At 40.2% G+C, this 24527-nt stretch overlaps 2 protein-coding genes across 15 annotated transcripts; one reads left to right on the top strand and one right to left on the bottom strand.

Moving 5' to 3' along the window:
* Positions 1–2015: 2015 nt before the first annotated feature.
* On the top strand, positions 2016–8557 carry LOC116056877 (trichoplein, keratin filament binding). 3 transcript variants are annotated; one of them, XR_004106680.2, is made up of 14 exons: positions 2016–2170; positions 2416–2610; positions 3835–4045; positions 4143–4199; positions 4539–4607; positions 5249–5422; positions 5520–5632; positions 5727–5793; positions 5892–6064; positions 6143–6224; positions 6320–6505; positions 7521–7664; positions 7771–7903; positions 7942–8557. XR_004106680.2 is itself a non-coding variant. In XM_031309288.2 (13 exons), the coding sequence occupies exons 2-13, from the start codon at positions 2420–2422 to the stop codon at positions 7801–7803; spliced, it is 1500 nt and encodes a 499-aa protein (XP_031165148.1). In that variant the 5' UTR covers positions 2016–2170; positions 2416–2419; the 3' UTR covers positions 7804–8557. The 3 variants fall into 3 exon arrangements, 2 of the variants coding, with proteins under 2 accessions (XP_031165148.1, XP_035849183.1); XM_031309288.2 differs by having other exon boundaries at positions 7771–8557; XM_035993290.1 differs by lacking the exon at positions 2416–2610 and having other exon boundaries at positions 7771–8557.
* Positions 8558–8628: 71 nt separating this feature from the next.
* On the bottom strand, positions 8629–24372 carry git2a (G protein-coupled receptor kinase interacting ArfGAP 2a). Of its 12 annotated transcripts, none has more exons than XM_031309274.2 (22): positions 23863–24372; positions 21044–21177; positions 20583–20695; positions 20325–20430; positions 19497–19583; positions 19259–19389; positions 19063–19157; positions 18669–18714; positions 17805–17810; positions 17673–17724; positions 17509–17581; positions 17247–17344; positions 17026–17137; positions 16765–16907; positions 16518–16667; positions 14251–14499; positions 13330–13419; positions 11799–11881; positions 11461–11646; positions 11075–11206; positions 10469–10532; positions 8629–10040 (listed from the first exon to the last, which is right to left on the bottom strand). In XM_031309274.2, exons 1-22 carry the CDS (start codon positions 23912–23914, stop codon positions 9828–9830), a joined length of 2415 nt encoding a protein of 804 aa, XP_031165134.1. In that variant the 5' UTR covers positions 23915–24372; the 3' UTR covers positions 8629–9827. The 12 variants fall into 12 exon arrangements, with proteins under 12 accessions (XP_031165134.1, XP_035849152.1, XP_031165143.1 ...); XM_035993259.1 differs by having other exon boundaries at positions 17673–17721; XM_031309283.2 differs by lacking the exon at positions 14251–14499.
* Between the last annotated feature and the right edge of the window lie 155 nt (positions 24373–24527).

The raw sequence follows: 24527 nt of genomic DNA, 5'->3' as shown, positions 1-24527 counted from the left end.
TGTTTTGTAAAATAAACGATAGAATCGGTCACACGCAGCGACAGGGGCAGGGCATTCCACAATTTGGGAGCAACTGCCTGAAAGGAGCGGTCTCCCCGAGTTTGAAGGCGGGTTTTTGGGACCATCAGGAGATTTTGACCTGAGGAACGAAGCGTGCGGAAAGAGGAGTAAGGGGTCAACAAATCAGCGATATATTTCGGCGTCTGTCCATGTAGTGCTCTAAAAGTTAAAACTAAAATTTTATAATCAATTCTGTATTTTACTGGAAGCCAATGGAGAGTAAACAAAATCGGGGTAATGTGTGCCCTTCTGTTTGTTCCTGTTAAAAGCCTGGCTGCTGCATTTTGCACCAATTGAAGGCGGCTCAGCGAAGATTTATTAAAACAAGTAAAAAGAGAATTACAGTAATCTAACCGTGAAGAGATAAAGGCATGAATGATCATCTCCATGGTAACTTTGGGTAGTATTGTTCTCAATTTAGAGATATTTCTCAAATGATAAAAACAGTTTCTGACCAACTGTCTAGAATGACCATCCAAAGACATCGATTGGTCGAACAAAACACCAAGGTTTCTTAGGCTGAACTGGAAGGAGGAGTCCAAGGAACAGAGGTGTAGTTTGATTTGGGGTAGTTTTTGTTCTGGAGCAATGATCAATGTTTCAGTCTTTTTTGTATTCAGTTGTAGATAATTGTTGTATAACCAAGTCTTAATGCTTGACAGACATTCCAATAAATCAGTTAATTTACCGAACTCTGATTCTTTGAATGAGCAGTACAACTGAATGTCATCAGCGTAAAAGTGGTAAGACACATTATTAAAATTACGGATTATTTCACTAAGAGGGCTAATATACAATAGAAACAAAAGAGGACCTAAAACCGAACCCTGAGGGACTCCGTAAGACAGAGGGGTCATTTCTGACAAGATGTTGTTAACAGACACACAACATGATCTACCACTCAGGTAAGAGGTGAACCATTTAAGAACAGACCCAGAAAACCCCATTTCATTGTGTAACCGATTTAACAATACTGTATGGTCCAATGTATCAAATGCAGACGACAGGTCAAGTAAAATCAACACAGTGTACTGTCCAGAGTCAGCAGCCATCAGAATGTCATTTGATACTTTAAGAAGCGCAGTCTCAGTTGAATGACATTTACGAAAACCTGACTGAAATTTGTCAAGCAAATTTTTTCCATCAAGAAATTATAGAAAAAGAAAGAAATGTCAGCTGGCCCGCCACCACTTTCTCAAGTATTTTAGATAAGAAAGGCATTTTAGATATAGGCCTGTAGTTAGTTGGTTCAGAAGAATCCAAATTAGGTTTCTTCAGTATGGGACTAACAACTGCTTGTTTAAAATGGCTGGGCACAGAACCGGTTAAAAGGGAAAGGTTAATCATTTTAACAACATACGGTCCAACTAATTCAAACACATTTAATAGCAATGAAGTCGGCAATACATCGAGCAGACTTGAAGATGGTTTCACTTTACTTAACAGGCCCTTAATATCATCTCGAGTGATAGGTGAAAAAGTATCAGGAGTATGAGACTACTGGCCCACAGGATAAGATATCAAGAGATGGGTTAATAGTAGTTCTAATTTCTTGCACCTTGTTTAAAAAAGCATGTAAAAACCTATTGCAATCAGACTTTGAGTGTACAGGCACTTGGGGAGCGGGGGGAGAGACAATCTTAGATATTGTATCAAACAGTACTTTAGGATTTTTCTTGTTCAGAGTTACCAGATTAGCAAAATAATCCGACCTGGCCTGTTTTATCATAACATTAAGCAGTGTGATAAGCTCCCTCAAATGCAGTCTATGTTACAGTCATAATAGAAAATAAAGTACAATTTATGAAAGATAGACTTCGACTTTGGATGTTTTTAATGAAACACACTACTTAAAAGCACTACAGGGATTACTGAAAAAAAAAACAAAAAAAAACGGAAATGCGTTTCGCGTTTTCAACCAGTAGGCAATTTTGGACTTTACTTCATCCCGTAGCGTGGGGGTAACTAGGAAGTGTATCGGTAGCTATGTAACAGCCTACTGTCTATGGTAACAACATTGAATAGCGGCGATTTTTCTGTGTAGAAATGCAAAACGTCGACTGTTTTTAAAAAATATCAACAGAAAGCAATTCAGTTTACCATCGAAAGGGTAAGTAAGTGTTATTTATCGAGCTGAAAAACCCTTAAATAACAAGTGTTAACGTTACACGACCCAATACAAAGACATAAAGGTAACACGATAGCGTTACTTCTTTTCTGTGTGAATTAGTGGCCTTTAGCGTCAATTTAACGCACACAAATAGTGTAGTGTTATAACCTAGCTAACTAATAAGTAAAGCAACGTTAATTAGGATTGGGTTGAACTTCTTATAATGAATGTTAATTACGATTCAGGTCTATGGCTCTGCCGACCCTCTCGGCCCATGTGCCCAGTCGGTCCCGGGTGCTGGCCGGACAGCTGGCCCGGCAGCGGGAGCAGGAAGCCCGGTGGCGGCAGCAGTGGGAGCTGCATGCTCAATACTTGAGAGAGCAGAGTGTCCGCAGCCAGAGACAGGCGGTGTGGAGCTCCCGTCAGTCCTTCCAGCAGAGGTAACTCCATGCACCAGAGCTGGACTGACTCAGTGACCACACAAAGCTTACTTTTATCATTTCATTGCAAAAATATCTGCAACAGTGGCAAGTTAAATAAAGCAATGCATTTCAAGAGAATTGCTCCAATTTGACGATGTTTTCTGTTCCATGTTCATGTTTATTATTAATATGATTGCCAAGAGGCTACTACAGTATTTCTACACCGTTTCTCTTTCACTGCCCTCACTTAGATGGCTCTGTAAGTATCCTTTGTATATAAGGTGTCTGTATGATGAATGTTTCAAAAGAGACAGTAATCTATAAACTATTGCTCCCAGTGAATTTGTACATATTTGGGCAACACTTAAGGCTCACATCGGCTCTTTGTTTTGGCACAACAAAAATAGGTTGGTTTAGATTTTTCTCTCAATTCTGACTAATCTGCTGTTAAGTGTGACCACAAAAAGGAAGCTGTTCATGCTAATATTTATATTTAGATATTATTATATATGTGAAAAATAGTCCAAGTCATTTTTAAACACAGTTCTCATTATTTAAAAGAGGGTGTCCTCTTACATGTGTAAATAGTAAGGGCTGATAATAATGTACTGTAGAGAGAACATTCACAAGTGATGACAGAAATGTACATTCATAAATAAAAACATTAATAATCTTCCCACTATGAAATATCATAGTAATAGTAATGCTATTTTAGGTTTACGTGCAGTTTAGTGTCCCAAATTCCACTATGGCCACACCAAGACCCGCCCTACGAAGCAGCTCGATTGGTTGGGGTTAGGCATTTGACCTCGAGTGGTTAAGGTTAGGATAGTCGATTGGTCAGGGGATAGGACCTGTACAAATGGGGTTATGTTACGGGGAATTTGGGACACTAAACTGCACGTATACCGATATTTTAATTAAATACCACGAGCAAGAGTGTGGAAGGCCTCTTTTTCAGTGTTTAGTTATTCGTTATTCATACACAGTCTGTGTTCTGGGCTCAGGAACTAAATATCAGTGTCTAGCCTTAAATCTATGTAACCTTGCATAATATGTGTGTATGTGTGTGTGTGAGATAGTTTGTGTGTGTCAATATGTGTGAATAAAAAATGTCATAAATATACCTGTAGAATTTTCTCTTCTAGTATGTATCTGAAACCCTGTTGGTTTCAGCAGACAAATGACAGAAAATGAAGCCAGAGAAAAACAACAAATGTTTATTTTCCTCCGTTCCGTCAGTATGTCGGCATATCATAAACAGAGACTGAAGGAGGAAAAGATGGCCAGCCTTGAGCAGCGCAGGAATCGGCTAAGGGCCATGCTTCAAGAGGAGCAAGACCGGCTGGAGGCGGAGCTCAGGGAAGTAGTTCCTGACAGGAGCACATTGGCAAGTCAGCTGGTGCAAAAGACTGAAGAGCTTCGTACGGCAAGAGAGGAAAGAAGAAAAAAGGTAGTTGCATTTAATTAGTTGTATTTTTTTTTCAGTACTGCTCACGGTGCTCTGCCAGAAGTGTATAATCCCTGTTATTTGTGTTCTTTATTTTCAGCTTGCACAAGAGCTGCTGAAGGAGCACTGGAAGAAAAACAACACAGAGTTGCGAGAGGTGGCTAAGTTTAAACTATTAATGGAAAAGTGATAAGTTGCCAAACCTCTTACTTCATAAGTCTCAATGTTGATGAAGTGATAAATTGCCTCAGGAATCTTGTAACCATCCTGTGCGTCTGAAGAGCTCCGCAAGAGGAGAAAACGGACACTTTTTGTCAAGACGTCCACTTGATCTGGAAACTAATAGGGCTTGTGATGCAGATATTCCATGACTTTCTGTTAACCCGAATCCATTGTTGACTTAAGAGAATAAAATGTTCTGGTATCCCTTCCGCTAAGGGTCAGGTTCATCGGTATCTCTGTCTTGTCCTTACTCGCTCTTTTAATCTGTCAACAGGTCGAGTCAGCATTACATAAAGATCATGTTGTCGGCCAATGGCAGGAGCAGATATCTGAGAAGAAACAGGTAAGACATTCATCACAGCCATCAGACAAGACAGTTCAGTGTCTGTTTATCCAAGTGTTTTAATAACTGTCTAAGGATAATACATGTTTTTGAACTGTAGGTCCTTGTAATGTACACTTTTTATCTTTACATGGTTATTATGAGACACCGCCTAGGCCAAAATACTTGACTTGCACATGCATATATACCAGTACTAAGCACTTGCACATTCACGCATACTCTCATGCACATACATACAGTACATACACATGCATGCATAAAGTAAGAATGAGTATGAGGCTATACAGTATGAGTGTGAGTATGTAGTATGTGCATTAGTATGTATGTATATGTACGTGCAAGTTAAGTATTCAATTTTGGTCAAGGCGGCTTCTCATAGATTCGTACTCAATTTTACTCAAAGCATTATGTAGAAATTGCTCTGTAGTACTCTTAAGCATCACCTTCCTCAAGTCAGTGATGACACACAGGACCCACAAGTCATTAATGGTTGTCATTATCCTTTTAAATTTTTTATTAAATGGGGCTCATATCATCTGTGAGCACAGTATCGAGTCTGAAATCTACTCACGTTAATCCCGTCAACGTGGTGCATAATTAAGAAAGCTTAGTGTAAGTGACCCATCTCTCCAAACATGTAGCAAGAAGTGACAAAGCAAGAAGAGAAGGAACGCTTTGAAAATGAGTACGAGATAACCCGAAAAGAGGCTCTGGAGAGGATGAAGCAAGCGGAGGAGAAAAGGAACGTAGAGGAGCGGAAGAGGGCCGAGGAACTTCGCAAACAGATGGAAGAACTGAAGCTGAGGGAAGAGGAGGTATTTAGAACTTGGACAAAGTATTTCTGCTGGAAAAAAATAATAATATTGAAGATGTGTTGTTATAAGCATCAATAACAACAGTTTTCTGTCTCAGGCAACTCGCCTGAAGAAGGAGCAAGAGGCTCTGCTGGTCAAACAATGGGAGCTGGAGAAAATAGAGGAGGACAGGAGAAAGGTGGAGGAAAGGCGAAAGAAGTCTGAGATGGGGTAAGGGATGCTCTTTCTGCAGATAACTTATCACAAGTAACATGATACTTTATTCTGGTGAGGCATTGGGTTCATTGGATTTGTGTTCCACCAGGCATTTCTTAATCCGTCAATATCGCGCTCAGCTGAAGAGGAGAGCCCAGGAAGTGCAGGAGGAGCTGGTTGGTCTACTTGACCCTCTTTTGATACAGTACATTTTTCTACACGTAATCTAACTTGCCTGGCTTACACCTTCCTCGAATTCCTCTGTGCCCACCAGGAAGCTGACCGTAAGATCCTGGCAGCCTTGCTGGATGGACAGCAGGAGGACAGGAGGATAGAGACTGCACGAAGGGAAAGAGCCATCGCTGATGCTGCCTGGATGAAACGTGTGATTGAAGAGCAGCTTCATTTGGAGCGGGAGAGGGAGGCTGAGTTTGACATCCTACACAGGTGAGCACCAAGATTCAGGAAGCTCTGACTGTGCAGGAAGGGACTCAAATACAAACCACTGTATCTCATCCATTTCAGAGAAGAAGCTCAACATGTCTGGGAGAAACGAGAAGCACAGTGGGAGAAGGAGAGGAAAGCCAGAGAACGGCTCATGCAAGAGGTGAATTGCTTTAAAATCAAAATGAAACTTTATTTGAATGTAATTCAAAAGATGTGACTACTAAACAACAGCTCTTCTTTCTTCTTCTTGGAAAGGTACTGTCAGGGAGACAGCAGCAGCTGGAGCTTAAGATGCAGAAGAACAGAGAGGCTCAAGGGGAGTCCCTGAGGAGACGAGAACAGCTGATCCAGGAGCTGGAGAGGGAGAGGGAGACCAGACGCCAGGAGAAGGAGCAAGAAGAGTGCCGTAGGACCGCACGGATGCAAGAGATAAATGCTCAGGTGTCGTGTTTTTTCATAGCACTTTTCTTCCACACAACACAGTTAATAATTGAAAACTTAAAGACACATAGAGCCCTATTTTAACGATCTAAGCCACGTGTCAAACTCAAGGCCCGTGGGCCAAATCCGGCCCCTAGCAAATTTTGATCCGGCCCGCATCTCTGTTTAGGTTCACAATAGATTTTGGCCCGCCTAGTTGTGCACCAAACCAAAAACTGTTTTTCAAACTGATATTATGTGACACTCAAAGCAGAATTTGGCTGATTTGCCGACTTTCCCACAGAACCAGGGAGTTTTCATATTCAGGCCTGTGAAACAGGTTGTTGAGTCGGCTGTGTGGTGGCCTGCTTGTAAAAATGTAATCATTGTTTTGCTTGATTTGCTAGACTCTATAAGGCTAAGGAACGTTTTTGCCGACTTTTTAAGGGCTTTGTGTCGACAAAACTGTAAGCGAGAAGGCTATATAGGACATGCAATAATACAGTCAAAGATATTCGCGTTTTCGATTAAATAAAAGCATGTCAATAAACTATACATGTCTGGCCCTTGATGTCATTCTCATTTTCCAGTGTGGCCCTTAGTGAAATTGAGTTTAACACGCACGGTGTGAAGCACCTGGCGCTGTTAAAGTAACAATGAAATACTGTGTTATTGACTTTAGACCAGGTTTGGGTTGGTCAATGGCGCGATCACGTTCCGCTGCCTTAAGATGGAAATACGCCAAGAATGCACCTGAACACACCTCCCTGTAAGACCAGCACGTCCATGGGCGCAGGTGCATTTGCTATTTAAACGACGTGGGCGCTGGACGGGAAATTGACAACTGCTTCAGGCTTTGCGCTGCGCCGGGTGCAAGATAGGGCCCATAGTCTCTAAAAATGATGCTACGATAGCAGCTTAATACATTTGAGTGAATTGTCATGCATTACAACTCACATCACAGCATCAGATTATATGCTTCTTTTTAAAAATAATAAAACAGACCTAATGTTGTTTCTGTGTATGTACTGTATAGGTGGAGCAGCAGCGCCAGGAGCAGTGGGAGGAGCAGTGCAGGATAGAGCAGGAGGAGGAGGAGGACAGGGAGGCTCTTCAAATCCAGGAGGAGGAGCTGAGGCGGGAGATGGAGAGGATGGCCAGGAAAGGATACCAGGAGAAGGTAAAATATAAAATTCAAGCTGCAGGAAACTGATGATCATGAATGTTCATATTTCAGGTAAAAATGCTTTTCATTGTTAAAATATGCTTGGAACTGTTCCTTTCAGGTTCACAGCAGACCTCGATCAGCCTGGACATGAGCAACCTGCAAGACTGAACTCCAAACTGAATTGTGAGATGTTTATTTTTCTACCTGTAAATTACCTTTTAAACGTAGTTTCACGTGTTTTTCAAGTGTGTCTCAAAACAATGTTCACATGCCTACATGTAAATCATAACAAGTTAGTGGTCACTGTAATTGTTCATACTGGCCATGAACAGATCCCTTCCTACCATGATTCAAAGTAACTGATTGGGGATAAAAACCACAGTCCTCATTCAGTGTAAACATGCATTTTAAACTTTGTCAAACCAAGTAGATCTTTTCTTTTTTAAATTCTCTCTTTTTGCTCTATTGCTACTGTGTTGTCTGGCTGAGCCACATTGGAGAGATAGCAACACGAGATAATTTTGTACTAAAAAGATTATAACTTTGGAAGATACCTACTTGATTTGACTAACTCCTGAAGCTTCATATTTACTTTAAAATGCATTTTTGCACAGATTGAGGAGTGTGAATTTTTACATTAGAGCTGCGTTGTGGAGGGGATCTTTTCACAGCCAATATGAAGAGAATGAACAATGTTGTACACCAATAACTCTTTAAATGTCCATATGGACATGCGAGTATAAAGCAAACACATATATTGTACCATTTTGATGTTAATAATTTAATGCTGGTTCGCATAACCGTATATGTAGAAAAGAATTGATGGATTTCTTTGCACTTTTAGAGCTGTATATTTTCTATCCAGAATTTGTAGAATGTTTTCAATAAAACTATTCAAAATCAAATAATTTCAGTATTTTGTATTAAGGCCATGAAAAGTGAAACATGATACCAATTCTGGCAAATCACAACAGGCTATATTTATAAATTAAGTTTATTTAGAAAATAATTATTTTTCCAAAGTGCAACTTAACAGCTGCATCACATACATCCCTGCACTCTGGTCAAGTACAGAGAGGGACATTACCTTGATCAGATTTCAAAATGAACTCTGAAACACTTGGTGAGGATGAACGTTGGGTTGCACAATTATACAGGAGACGTCTAAACTTCTATCCCATATGTTGCACATTAAATATGAAACTAGCAGCAACGGAACAGAGCACAAAACACATGGACATATAAACAGTATGGCTATTAGCTCTAAATATCTTGTAACATCACCAACACTGCAATGGCACACAAGACTGCAGAATACAGTGCAGTGTGGAGAAACACAGCACACCATTTGTACTTAATACAACAACATTTTGGTGCTGGTGAAGAATACAACTTGGCCCCTGAAAAAGTGTTATTTTCATTCACTGACTTGACAAATGGGCACGCATAAATAGCCGCAATAAGTGCACTGCAGACACAGGGGAAAAAAAAACGTATAAATAGTTTTTTCGATGCAACAAACATTAGCATTGATTAGCTACAAAGTGTGCATAAATGAAGTTCCCAACATTTAATGGTCAGTTTGATTTTGGAGATTAAACTTTACGGTATGATGATGCTTGCACAGTGCAATTAATGAGAGGAAGCTCCTTTAGTTACTAGCAATCGTATTCCATGACAGCAGATTCATGACTCATGTATGGTTTTTCAGCTTCCATGCCTGGCTTTGGACTAATAATATTAACCAATATCATCATGTGGATTTACTGTACTGTGCTTAATTCCTTCTCTCAATAAAAGCTATTTACAATATGGACTGATTAAAGGTTATTTGTAGCTAAGAGCGAGTTTTCCTCAAGTTGTAATCTATAAACTATTACAGTCCCCAGTCCTGCTAGCTGCTGCTTTTATTAACATGATTTGTGGAAGTTATTAATTTACCTGAAGAGAAATTGTGCTATTACTGTACATTAGCTTGGTATTCCTAGGTAAAGTTGCTGCCTTTTCCACTTTACACTCTTTTGTTCAGAGTTGGCTTTAAGTATTTATCCATAAATTAAAAAAAACAATGCATGCATATACCCCAAATACAAAAAATAACAAAATTAAAAAACATTTCTTTTTTTTAAAGAACAAAACTGAGATGCTGACTGCATTGCAGCCCTATAAGTGCTGTTAGTTGGTATTCTCCTTTGTAGTGATGGTGACAAGCTGCTTGGCTGCCTTGGCGATGTCATAAGCACATTGGATGACCTGCTGGGTGACCAGCTGCATGTCCGGTCCCGGGCAGCCCTCTGAAGGCAACGCCTTCCTGCACTCGCTCTGAAGCCGATACGCACTGGAGGTCAACAAGCGCAACGAGCCTCTTACAGTCTCTGAGCGTGGCTTCTGCAAAGCAAGGTTAAAATATCTTAATACTAATGGACGGTGTTTGTTCAAAAGATTGGTGCAAAGAAAGCCGGTATTGTGCAGATCCTTTTGAAACCACACTGACCTCTGCTGGCTTAGGACTGAATCGTGCCAGAACCTACTTTGGTTTGTTTACCACACTCTCTTTTCTTTTAACACACTTAAAAATATTTATATTTAACACACAAAAACATACACATTTAGGTGAAATGCATTGCTTTTTTATTTGAGTAAAGGAACAAGTAAAATAGAGCATCAGGAATTGGCACAACTGAAAATATTGCTGTAGTTGGAGCTTAAAACTCTGGTATTTGTGCTTGTGATACCTTTAAAGTAACACATGAAAAACATAATGGCTGACTGATCCATTCTCTCAAAACAAAACCTCTACAAACTTGTTTCCATACCTTGGGAAAGAGGGCAGCCATTTCTGTTACAGCCACATGTATTCTTTCTGAACAGGGTATGAAGCTGTGAGGAGAAAAGATTTGTTGAGTTCAACATATTGATGTCACATTCATAAAAAACCTCAAAATTACAGAACAAACATTGATAAAATATCAATTAACCAAAAGCTCCTAAATGCAAGCAATGTACAGTATTATATAGTATTCACACCACACCGTGCATTATCATCTTCAACTTCTGGTTAACACTAACAGAACATGCTATTTAACAGACATTTTTTGCGCGTATTTTTAGCATTGTAAGTACCAGGCAGTTTTATTCCATAGCACATTTTAGTATTAAAAATGTATGGCTACACAGTAGAAACAACATCAACCTGAGAATGTGCATCAACTTCACTGTCACCTATATATCAAAAACAAGTCACTGCATATATGTAGCTTAACTTTGCATCAATTAACTTAAGCAGATTCAAAGTCAGCAAATCGGAAAAAAAGAGATAGCTTGTTAGCAGGTGAGGCAAAGGGAAAAGGGTGAGGCAGAAACTATGTGAGGGAGAGGAAAATAAAACTGTGCCTGGGAGGCAGGGACAGAGGCCAGAGTACCAGGAGGTGGGGTCAGGGGAGCGCAGGCTGAGCGGCTGAAGGGGAGGGGGGGCCTTCTCGGCCCAGGGCACCAGAGTGCTGAAACATCCCAGGCTGTGCCTGAGCCGTCGCACACCTTCCCGCTCACATGGTCTGCTCACAGGGGTGAGGCACGGGGACACCAAAACAACATCATAACAGTGGAGAAAAGTTGAAGTAGAATAAAGGAGAGGAGTGAAGTTAACAGAAAAAAAGGGGAAATGATAGGAGATAAACGCAACTAAACATGACAATAATGATGAATATAAGAGGAACCTAGAGATAAAAATGGAAGCAAGGAAATGAAAGCTAAAAAAAACAGATCCTAAACTGATAAAGAAAGATCCCTTTTTTCTTCAGTTTCTGACCTGTCATGTTTGTTCTCCTGAGCAGCTCGCAACAGCTCTTGGATATTCTTGGTGATCTGCTCTGTTTTGCGGATGACGTCTTCTGTGCTGGGAAGCGTGGGGTCTGACTCCAGATCATCCAGCTCCGGGATAGAGCTGCTCTCCCCCAGCCAGCCACTGCTCCTCAGCCTCCCTCTCCTGCACAAACTGCAGAGGGAAATTCAGAAGAAATTATGTCTGCTGCCCAAATCCCTGCTTGTTTTTACTCTTAACACAAAACCCCTTTAAACTGTATTTAGGAGCCAGAAAACTTTCACTCATCACTTAGAACAAACCATCATTCTGGGTGATGCTCTTACCCCGAATCATCCATCTCAGAGTCATTGAATGTGTTGTCATAGTCACTTTCCGGCATGCTGCTTTGCATCTCTAACTTTGAGGCCTAGAAGGGAGAGAGGGGACACAAAAATGATAAAGTGCCTCATGCAAGACGTCCCATGCCACTGAGGATATAAACCAGAAACAGCTGTAGTGACATCACAATTTAAATGCTCATTGACAAATAAACATGTATTGTAAATGTATCCCTTTCTGTTTGTTGTATGTCAAATTGGAATATAAACAAGTAAAAGTGATGCAGATGACTCCGACTGAAACAAGCGAATAAAGCTGTGAAGCAAAAGCGCATAATCAATTTAAAGCATTCAATATAGGATTAGTAAAACCGATTATGCAGATAGGTTCAGAGAGCTTACTCACATCAGTATGACATAATCACTAATGCTGACTATTGGAAGTGACTATGATCATCATCAAATGTGACAATATGTTGAAATAAGGATGATTCATGGATGACAATTAACAAAACAGTCAAACAAAAAGCCAATTCTAATAATCAACACGTGGCTAGAAACATTACACGAGAACCATGACACACAAGCTTTACTCATTCTCCAAAATAAAGAGAAGTAGACCCCAGAGGGTCATGGTTTGAGAGTGGGAAGTCAGATGAGATTATAACCACATGCCTTATCTTCACAACAGACATGGTTCACTGTAACTTCACTGTATGCTGATTCACTATCAGACTCAAAGCTAAATGTATAAACAGGAAGGAGAGACAAAAAAATGCCACACAGGACCTATTGTTCATACCCTTTCAATCCATGTCAAAGAATCTGAACACATCCTCCTCTTGTATGCACTACAAAATGCAACGCAGCACACATAAGCTGGCCTCAGGAAATGCGATAAGCACATACATTTTTAGATAAATCTTTGTTTCTCCTGAACAGAAGATACATCTTTTTAGACGGTAATCTCCTGGATCACCGCGTTGTTTGTGTTACTGGAGGAAGTGAGAGCATGCTGTTGGAAGCTCACTGTGTAAAATGGCCAAGCAGTTGTTAGAGACAGGGTTAGAAAAGGACTTCTCTTTATACTAAGAGTGTTTGAAATTTAAAAAAACATCAGTTTAACAACTCAAGAGGTATGAAATATACATGTAACAATCTAATTTACTAAAAATGAAACACTACTAACAAACTTTTTCCAATCATACTTCCTTATTTCAATATCATCTGCTTCACAGGTTTCTGGAGCTAAGAAGCATTACAAGCGCAACTTTCTGCTCAACGTTCAGCAATCAGAGGTTTTGCCTTGACAAAACCACATAATTACGGTTGTTTAGCCGCGCTGTGAGCATGATGCTGATGAAGGCAGGTATCTGACGGTGAGGGCAGCTGGTGGAGGGGCAGCTCATGCAGCAGGGCAGATATGGAGCAGCATATGGAGAACAGAGGGAGGTGAGGGACATGGAAGAGGTAGAAATGGCTCCAAGTGGATTCGCTCTGTCCCACAAGATGTGCACCGAGTGAGGATGTACTTAACCTTTTGAGCACTTTCATCCTTCGACCAAGACAGGGTGGATGGAAATGAGGGGAGGGATGAAGAGGTGGTCACAAAAGCGCCCCTTTCCGTCTAAAGACAGGGTTCAAATCACATTTTAAATTAAAAAAAAACTAAAAAGTCAGATGAAAGAGATTAGATGTCCCACAAGTCTCTCTGAGCCAGTTGTGGTTTAATCGGATACTCTATATTGAGAATGGAGTTGATGGAAAACTATAGGGATGATCTTAAGATAATTTAATGCTATGTAGTCAACTTAAAGGGTCTTGGTTGTTTTTGTTTTTTTTACAGATTATCCTGCTACATTTCCTTTCTGAGCACAGTGTGCTGGAAAAAATATGACTGAAGAACCTGGGAGTTAATCCATCGAGAGAAAAGTACCAGAAAATTATGATTCACAGGCTTCAATGTAACTGCATTAATACTGTATATAAATAAAAAAGAGAATCCAAACAGATGAGAAGATGAGGTGAGTTTGTGAAATTATCATGCATTACAAAAACGCAGTATTTGTATGGTAGTTTTAATGCTTCATCAACATAAAACACAGTACAAACCTTCAAGGTATATCATAATAACAGCATCTCCTTGCGGTTACAGCTAACTTTGTCTGACAAACAAGCAGCACTCCAGTAAACAACAGATACAGTATATGCAGATAATGGTGTTGAACATGTATCTGGACAAGATGAGATGTGACTGGCTGTGTGGCTAAATGAATGGCATGGTAGTTTTGATGACTCCGTCTTTGATGCTAAAAAAAATTACCCAGTGGCAAATGAGTACAAAAAAACAAAAAGGCAGAGATAAAGGTTTGCAGACAGGATGAAGACATGGTAAAGTCAGGGAAACGGGCAGTGGAGAGGAAATGGCAAAGGAGAGCAGGGAACAGGTCTTACTTACATTAGGTGGGAAGGGTTGCAGGGTGGGGATACCCTCCTCTGGGTAGGGAGTTTCCCCTTTAGGGACATAGGGCTTCAGGCCTGAGCCGGTCTCATACATAGACATGGGCCGACTGGCCCGCGCAGACTGCCGGCGTTTCAGGGCTGAGGGACTGGAGGGGTCGGGGTAGTCTGAACCGCTGGGGATCTGATAGATATTGGTTGGGACGTGCCGCCTGAGAGAGGTGTTCTCGCTTTGCAGAGATTGCAGCTGGAAGAGACGGTCAGCAATACACTAAGAAGTGCTCTCAGCAAAGCAAGCGGTGTTCCCTGTTATGATCCACTCTTATCTTTACAGCATAAAATTTCAGCTTTCATCCCATTGATCCTAAAAATTATTCATATTATACTTTCACAGTCTGCTACTGTCAGCATGCGTAGTCAAATACTTATAAATATACTTATTTGGCAGGAATAAAGACATCTTTGTGGGTATCATATTATAAAATTTGAGAATCTAACCTTTTAGATTGTTGTTATTCCCACAATATAACAAGTTCAGTCAATATTTGAAAAATGCTCTCTAACACAAACTTAGGATATATTACCAATATACAAAACCAGAAGCTGCTTCAACGATAATGACTAACAGAGAAAATCGTGTTTCGTGGCTTTGAGCTTACAGACTTTAGGTTAGAAACATGACTTAGAATCTTTTCCCATAAATATCATCTTATGATCTCTTAATTATCCATCAAGTTGACCATCAACCTCCTAAAAATCATAGGAATAACATGAATTTTAATTTGGGAGGGATTTTGCCTTGGTCTAAAAAAAAAAAAAAAAAAAAAAAGAAGAAGCAAAGCAAGTGATAAGCAAGCAAAAGATTGTTGCGTAGGTAAGCAACACAGATGCAGTTTAAGTCAAAGAAGTAGCCACCGTAATTAAGAATCAAGAATTATAAGAGCATAAGAGGCATTCAAGAATGAACAAAATCATGCAGATTTTGTCAAGGATATAACAGTTTGGGGGAAGAAAAAAATGTCCTTAATAAATACAACTACTTGCATTTAGTGCAAAGTAACTGCTAGATCTGGTGTACTGTCAGAAAATGGAGAATGGTTTAGTTACTAACCTTTGCCATAATGACTGGCTGACTGATGTTTGGTAAAGGCTGTCATTCCAAATAAAGTTGAAAGATATACAATATGTCATGACAAGCCTCATGTCCTGCTTTCTCCACCACATCTTTATCTGAACGTGGTCATTTGAGTGAATCTGTTCAACCATAAGCCAACACAAAACCAGATCACATCACCCAAAAACAATACAGTACGCTACAGTGCTGTATGTCTACTGCAGTGTCGCAATGACCCTGTGTGCGCAAGCGAGACTCACACAAACAGAATTAAGAGAAACAAACAATTGGCATGCCCCTTCAAAACAGCCAAATTAAAGCAATTTTAACATTAGGCGTTCATTTAAACAAAATCAAAGCTGTAACATGGTGAGAACATCTGTGGCCAAAATGATCATTTTCAAAATAGTATGGGTTTAGCAGGATATAAATTGCTAAGTTGAAGCACAGTGCATACATTTGTGCAGAATCTCAAACTTAACATCGTCATGTTTATAGCAGTTTATCTAACAGAGTAACAGTATTCCTGGTTTGTATCAGCTGAGGGATACGCTTTCTATGACATTTCTATGAAATGTAACCAGACCACTAAGACATGTCAAACAATAAATCCACATGTACTAAAAGGCTGTTACCAAAAACACAAAACAGCTGGAAACCATCCAAAATAATTATATGCAATAAACACAGTATATGTGATGAAGCAAGGCACACACATACAATCTCAGTTAGTCACTACAAAGGGGTTAAAAACCACTGTAAATTACTTCATGCTTTTTCTTAAAACATGCTTGTTAGTAACATTAGACAGCATAGTTTCATTACAAAAAAGGAGGACTACCGGTAAACTGTTTTTGTTATTTACTGAAGAAAGGGTGCATTTCTTCTTCTCAAATACAGAAAACAAATTAAAAAAAAAACAAAAAAAACAAAAAAGCTTTGAAATCAAACATGCTGGCCAAAACAGAGGGTGGACCAGCAGGGTGTCACAGCAGCCTTATCTTGCAACACAGTATTCCTATTCAGATAGCTCGGCCTCCCCACCAGAGAGCGATCCCACTGGGCAGGAGAAGAGCTCTGCTGACCACTGTGGCCCCCCCTCAGTCCGGCCCCCGGTGTTAGTGATCTTATTGTTGGAGCGAGGTGGATACCTTTTTCTGCATCAGCCTCAGCTCATCGCTCAGGCTGTTGTTGGCTTTCATGAGGTGCTGGATCTTGGCCTCAGAGGCAGAGAGCGCGTTTTTCACCTCCATGTATTCATGCACAGTAACGGGGCCATCTGAGAGGTCAGAGTCCAGGCTCTGTTGAGAGAGGGGGGTTGAAAACAAAAACGGTAAAGGCACCTAGAGAGAGAGAGCGTTTCAGGGGTTTAAGATTGTGAAAGTGATGCCAAGATACCTTGGTCCTATCTCCTTTGCTTGTGGGGAGCTCTTGATCTGTATCCTCGTCAGACGCCACACTGTCGTAGTCAGGCTGGTCGTTGTCCTGGCTGTCACTGCAATGCCTGACAGCCACGCTCTTCAGGATAATTTCAACATTATCTGGAATAAAGAGACACAGACTGGAATAGTTACTGTATATATGTGTGATACTTCAGTGTCAGCAAGATCTTGGAGTAAAGTAACAGATCTTGAAATAAAGTAACAATAAGATGCTGACCTTTGGGACTGGCTATTGAATTCCCTTGTTGTCTGCGCTTAGCATCGCTTAATATGTCAATCACAAGAGTTGCAAATTCATGTGCATTAAATCTTGCCAGCTTCTGTCGTCCCTGAATAAGACAAAGTCACATTAGCAGAATGCAATCTTACTTGAAAGTAAATGTGTGCAGAGGGAAATACTACAACATTTGCATGGGAGTTGCTGTAAAGATGACTCGCCTGGTTTCGTGTTGATGAATACTCGGGATTCACAGGAAGGAAAGGCACCACAGTCGTCTCTGTCACCAGAGTGCTGTGATTCTGTGTAGTCAACCAAACTACAAAAAATAGGATAAGAATGAGCTCAATGTTGTCCGGTTTAGAGGTGGGAGTATAGCTGCAGCACCAGTGGAGGGTTTAAAGTATCATAGTGAGGAGATCCAGCACAAATGTCTTCTCTGGATACAAGACAACAGAGCTTTTCCTGGATAATTCATCTTACCTGCATCAGTCTCTCGTCTGTCCACCTCATCGTACACATCCATGGCCAGCTCCTCAAATAAATGATTACTAAGCTGCATGGAAATCAATAAATGACACTTAGTCGGAGTTAAGTAAGGGGAGAGAAGATAGCTCAGTACAGTGAAACTCTGCAAAACTACTTACAGACTGCAGTTTCTTCTTCGCTGCCTTGGCCAGTTCTGATAAATCTAAACTGCTACAAGCAGAACATAACTTTCATAAGCTGATGAATTGTTATGTCGGCATAGTGCACACTCAATTCTGAGTAATACTTACATGTTCCTTTTCCATCAAAAGAGAGCAATAAAAAAAAGACCAAATGTGTCATTTAAATTGAAAATACAACTCTTCTTCTCGGTTGGAATTAGAGTAGTTTGGAATAACATTTCTGAATTATTTGCAGCAGTTACAGAGTGTTTGGCTATTTCAGCTACTTTACTGGGTCTGTTTACTTTAACACAGATAGTAGATGCTGCAGCGATCTCAACAGCGACAGAACAGGCCTCAGAGCAAAAATACAACCATTAAACAACTGCCTCACTCTACTCTCTTGTTGGCTCAATTCAAGTTCAGCCTGTTTACTTAGACGTACGTTAAAGGAGAATTCCGGTCGATTTCAACCCATAGCTCTGTTGTTTGGAAATTTGGAGTGCTGTCAGTAGCAAGAAAAACTAAAACAATCGGTGCTGCCTACACCATGTTATCCCCCTGCTAGCGTTAGCACCCAACAGGCTTAAACAGGGCAAGTTTTAAACGTGTTTTTAGCCTCTAAACATGCTCGAAATGTCATTACAAGTGCCTACCCATGTGCAGTGATTCCTCCCGAGGGAACACAGCAAATTTGACTGGAATATTGGATTGTATGAGTTCGACAATCGACTAGTGTGGACTTGACCGGAAAACAGGAAATAAACAGAGGTATGTGCACTGGCTGGATTAACACAACTTTTATGCCTTTCTGTCACATCTACTGCAGTCAGATTCACTGTGTTCCCTCGGAAGGAATCACTGCACATTGGTAGGCAAATTTCCAAACAACAGAGCTACGTGTTGAAATTGACCGGAGTTCTCCTTTAATTCACAGACAAATCACTTAATATCGACATGCATCATGTTGCCTTACAGCTTGTGTTTTCTTACCTGTCGGCCATTTGTGGAACAATGAAGTGCTGGCCGTTTTTATGATCTGAAAGGAACAACAAGAATTTTGGAGGACAGCCAAAACATCATCAACGTAAACATTTTATATTAAGCATTATTTAAATATAGTACATAATCAGTATTTACAAAGTAAATGAAATACAGTGAGGAGTTTGTTTTTATCTGCTTGGAGTGCCACATTGATGAGATGTACTGCACGTATCAGGTACCTTGCAATCCACAGAAAAGTGTACAAGCTGAAATACTCGGTCACTCATTGTAGTGCCATATTTGCCAAGGCAAAACTATCTTTTACTCCAACCACACATGCACACATTCTTTGACCCATATCATTTTAGTCATTTCAGTAACAGATCTCTCTCTCGTTGCATACCTGGCTTTCTCCCACACAGGTAGAACGCCAGTCGATCAGTTAGTTCATACTGAATCTCCACCAATCTATCTGCCAGGTCATGGTGGCCAGCTTCCCTACAAAGACACATGTTAAAAGAACAAACATTATATAATACTTCCAAGGCTGAAATAATATTTTGTTTTTGAATTATAAAAGATTATTGAAAAAAGCTAACCTTGCATGGTCTATGGGAGTCTTGCCATTGCTGTCAGGGGCTCCAGGATCTGCTCCATAAACAGTTAATAGTTCAGCCTGAGATACTTGTCCTGCCTTTGCAGCCACATGCAAGGGAGTGTTTCCTTTTTCCTAGAGGAGAGGTTGATTCACAGGACAAACCATTGTGATCTAAAATCAACAGAAAAGTAAATGCAAAGATTAAAATTCTGGTTTTAAAAACAGCAGATGAATCTTACCGGGTGAAAAAAATTTGCTTGTGCTCCCAGGGATAGCAACCTCAAACAAGTCTCGAGATTCCCGGTGCGTACACTTGAGTGAAGTTGCTGGGGGAAAAAAACTAGAATTATCGCCTTGTGGATATATGCCTCGGCCAAACCAGTGAAGTTGCAGTTTACCTCCATGTCTGTCCGCACTCATCTCATATAATATTAATTAATAATTAGTATTAAGTGTATTTTTGGCGAAATGTGGATGCTTAAGACACACCTCTTCAACCGGGCAGCACAGAAGATCTAAATAATGGATGAATGTCCCCTATTCACTATAGGACCAAATGTCTCACCTTCTGTTTCTGGGTTATGATGTTGTCTGTGATGATGCCATGATGTTGCCTGAGTTATGTTATGATGTCACAGTGAAGTTGACCTTTTGGATATAAAATGCCATCACTTCCTCATTTTATCCTATTAGACATTTGTGTAAATTGTTGTCATAATTAGCGTAGGAATTAGTGAGTTATGGCCAAAAACGTGTTTTGTGAGGTCACAGTGACCAGGACCTCCGAAATCTAATGAGGTCATCCTTGAGTCCAAGTGGATGTCTGTGCCGAATTTGAAGAAATTCCCTCCAGGGGGTCCCTGAGATGCCGCGTTCAAGAATGGGACAGACGAACGGATGGATAACCAAAAAACACGGCTGTCCCTGGCGCGGAGGCATAACAACTATTACTATGAATTGATAAGGTTTACCAACAAAGATTTGTACAAAAAACATCTTTCAGTTTTCTCTAAAAAAAAAAAAAAAAAAAAAAAAATAAATCACACTGAGCAGCCACTTCTCCTCACCTTGCTTAAATCCTTGGCTGTCAAGCTGTCGTCCTCCCGGCAAGGCATGCGATGAACAAATGCCAGCATTTGATATTTGGCTTTTATAAACTCTGATTTGTTTGGGCTTTTGGAACAACATGAAGAATAAAGGTCCAAACAGAAAGAAGGAAGCAATAATGAGTCAGTGGCACATACTCAACTTGGAAGTTAAACAATTCATTTTTTTGCTTAATGAATTAACTTCTATGTGAACATTTTCAAACAATAATGACTCACTGCAGTTTATCCTGAGGGTTGGCCTTGCGTTTTCCACTCATCACAGATGCAGGGTCCAGAAGAGAGTGCTCCCATATTGAATTTGCACCATTGCTGTATAACATCTGAACCATCTGGGATGAAATTAAAAAATAAATCTGTAAAATGTGTCCCACTGATTTAATCTGCAGAATGCTGACTGGCTTTTAACAGTTCTTATTCTGAACAAACACTTTCTATATTTGGATAAAATCAATACACCTCAGTGGGATCTGATGTACAACTGTTGTCAACAGATTTATCTTGGGCAAAGATAGAGGCCTGCTGAATTTAAAACCGCAGTAATACAGATTGTGTGCAAGGATGATGTCATCTCAAGGCATCTGAGTCATAAACTATACAAAAGACAACTTCACAGCTGAGAGCATGTAGCCTTACACAGGCGAATATTGTATAAATTTTTTTCTGCTTGGGGTTATTACCTGTAGCTGCGTAGGTGGCCATGGTGTGTGTATCAGGTGGCGGACTTGGGAGCTATGTCTGCCCAGACTTCGATGAACACTGCAGCACTCGTCGCAAATCAACACACCCCTGTTCACTGAGGCCCAGCGAGGTTCTGAGAGGGAAGAGACAACTATTCAGTAAAAATCATGACACTTGCAGTGATCTAATGATGAATCGCAACGTATTAAAGATGTGATTTAAAGGATAGCTAATGGTACAATATTGTATTATCTGGCTCTCACAGATTTGATTTGCTCTAGCTTTATTTGTAGGTATTTTTAAAATGAGTCAGAAATGTATCAAAAGTCATGTCCTTTCTTCATTTCCACTCCTCAGTACTATTATTCAAATCACTTACATGCTAGATGGTAGCACTCCACTTCTCCTTTTTCTGTTCCTCACTGACTTCACCCAGAAAAACTCTTACTAAATGGTGTCAAAACCTTTACACACAGACACTTAAAGGATATGACTAGTGATGTTCTTCATTTTACTTAGCCTATTGTCAACAAATGCCAGAAAAAGATCGAAACCCACATTTAATAGATCCTACTAACAAATATTGTCTGTGCAGCCAAAGCCTGAAACAACTTATTGTTCTGTGTCATAGACCTCCATTGTTGTTTAAAAACTCTCAGCCACACCATTGTACTAGCTGTACAATCATTAGATGAGCTTGGGTATTGTATTTAATCCCAAATGGGTTTGGGGCTGAGCGCCACAAAAGCAAAAGCAAAAACGTCCTGAGAACCAACACTTGTTGGTCATGGTCTTTTCATGGGATATTTGAGTACTTATCTCAGACCACTGGAAGCATTATTTAGGCTAATGTAAAGAGTTAACGCAACATAGTGCAGAAAAAAGGACAAATCCTAGTTGAGCATTTAAGCCATTTTTAACCCGAGATTTAGGTGAAGCCATGCACTGTGAAAACAGGAAGTGAAGACTAGCAGTTGTGGGTTGAAGCACATCAACCTTATTGTTGAGTAATAGAGCAGCTTCCTCCTTCAAAACATTGTAAAAGAAGAAAAAAAGAAAGATGCTTTCAAAACTTTTGGCGCTGCATATTCAGGAAATGCATAGAGAAATAGAGACAGAGCACATTTACAAGATACAGTAAGCTATGACCAAAATAAATATGTTTACTTAACCTTGACCTATTTAACACACTTCCTCTCATACAAATGTCAGAGTTGTGCCATGTGCCATTTATACAGAGACTCTTCTGACTGCGATAATCTCAAGGCCAGGAATACTGTAAATTCATATGATACTCCGATAGCCGATAAACTGTTAAGCAGATTGAGTGGCTGGCACTGTGACAGGACAGTGAAGACTGTAAGTGTATTAGCAGCAGCTGAGGTGTAGGAGGAACAGCTGCAGGGGTTGCTGGTCAAATTCTGGCACCTGGTCCCCAGTGTTCAGTCTCATCTCCACTAAGACCTGAGAGTTGGTGCTGACATGCCTTTTTTACCCTTTCCTCAACAAGTGCTGCTAAATTCAATACCACATCTTGAAACTCTAAAAATATTCACAGCCAACAACTGGTAACAGCCATATGGAAGGGCAATCCAGGCCAGCTGCTATGGAGACCTGAGAGGTTTAACTAGTCTGAACGACATGATGATAGACAAGGTACTAAAACTTGAGCATTACTGAATATTTACCATACTTGTCATTGTTTATCTTGATTTTTATTGTGAAAAAGGAAAGAGACCAGCGTAAGATTTTTTTTTTTAATTGTTCGCCATTACTTAAAACAATTCACATTCTACTCTTACAGTATATCACATTTACTATATATTGTGGTGCCAGTGCCACAATAGAAAACAAAACTCTTCTGCATGAAAGCATGCAGTCAATTCACTCAGCATCCTATTTTGCTTCCTGTGCTGCGGAAACACATCACGTCATTTCTATAGAAATGGGGACTCCTAAAAGTACCTCACACACATTGCATGTTCGGCTTTCACAGAAACTTTGATTTGAAAAGCTTCATTTAATTTTCTCTCATTCTTAATAATATTTTCCATTACCATTTTTTTTAATCAAACAGATCTCTTTTAGAAGATGCTGGTATTACTCTGATGACATATAATGAACGCAGGATTAAGTTGTCTTCATCTGGACTAATACATCTCCTAGTTTTAAATTCAGTCACACATTGTCAACATGGGATAGGCTTGTCGTTTACTACCAATACCCCTTAGTGTGGTGTACAAAAGGCACCTGGACAGGAGACCACTGTAACGTTACCCACTGACTTTCTATAAATGATGTCATTCTAGTGAGAGCTTACAGAGCAGTTTCCTGCTGATCTATGACATTTCATAATCTGATTACATTTCAACTTTGCTGGAAACGTTTGCATGCCACAGACATTAGTTCACACACACATATTGTTTTTTTATCTGTGACAAAACAACTGTGCAATTACACTGACACCCATCAGAAATGCCTGCCTGATTATTTAAAGCAAGTAACACCGGATGGAAACCGTTAAAAAATGATGACAGCTGCTTCAGTTCTAATTGCATCCTCAACTAGGGAGCTATAACGTTAGTGAACTGTCAACAACTAACAACTTGCCCTGTCAAAACAAAAGTACATGCATAACGTTAATCTAATTTACTGTAAAGCAGAAAGCAGCATGGGCCAGCACTGATCATCTGATTTAAACCAGAAGAAGTGAAGTGCAGCGCATTGGCTTAACGTTAACGTTACTTGATGGGCCACCAGACGTTAGTGAATAAATAACAGATAACAGCTAAATGAGGGATGGTTTAAATTTGCTTACCTGGAACATTGCAATCCGCGCAGAGCTCAATGTTTCGCAGGCGTTTAGACATCCTTTACTCAGGAAGAAATGCCTTTTAAAATGAGTATTATGTCCGTTGCGTTCTGCTAACCATTTATTATTCTGTGGGGGTGCCTTCCGCGTTAGCTAACGTTAGACCTAGCTAATTAAAACAACCCAAAAAAACAAGCTGCTCTTCATTTAACTGTTGCTAGCCTTTTCGTATTGGCCAGCGTTTGCGTTACAACCATTATAATGCTACCCCACAAGAGTAAGGTGCAATGCTGCTGTTCTGCAAGTTAGCTGATTTAGCACCTGATTAGCTAACTAGCCTGTGTCCGTTTGGTAGTTTACTCTTCAGTCTCTGGCAGACAGGACTACAGAGGAGCTAGAGCAGCAGTGGCAGCTGCGACTGTGACCTATTGGCAAGGGGAGACTATGCCCAGATGCAGGCCTCACAGGAAATGCTTTTCTCCCTTGCTCCCCGGAAATTACGCCTCCTTAGCCTTAGCCTTAGCCTTAGCCTTAGCCTAACCCTAACCCAATCGTGACCCTGATTTTTTCAACAGCTAAGACTAAAACTTAAATACAACACAATATGTTTGTTTGAGTTTGCTGTAGCATTGGGCGGTACCTGATAGACCTAACTGAGGGCAATAACCACA

Source organism: Sander lucioperca, chromosome 2 (assembly GCF_008315115.2).
Source record: "Sander lucioperca isolate FBNREF2018 chromosome 2, SLUC_FBN_1.2, whole genome shotgun sequence".
In the NCBI taxonomy this organism is placed as follows: domain Eukaryota; kingdom Metazoa; phylum Chordata; class Actinopteri; order Perciformes; family Percidae; genus Sander; species Sander lucioperca.
The sequence above is the reverse complement of the archived record's forward strand: the minus strand, read 5'-3'. Positions and strand labels throughout refer to the sequence as shown.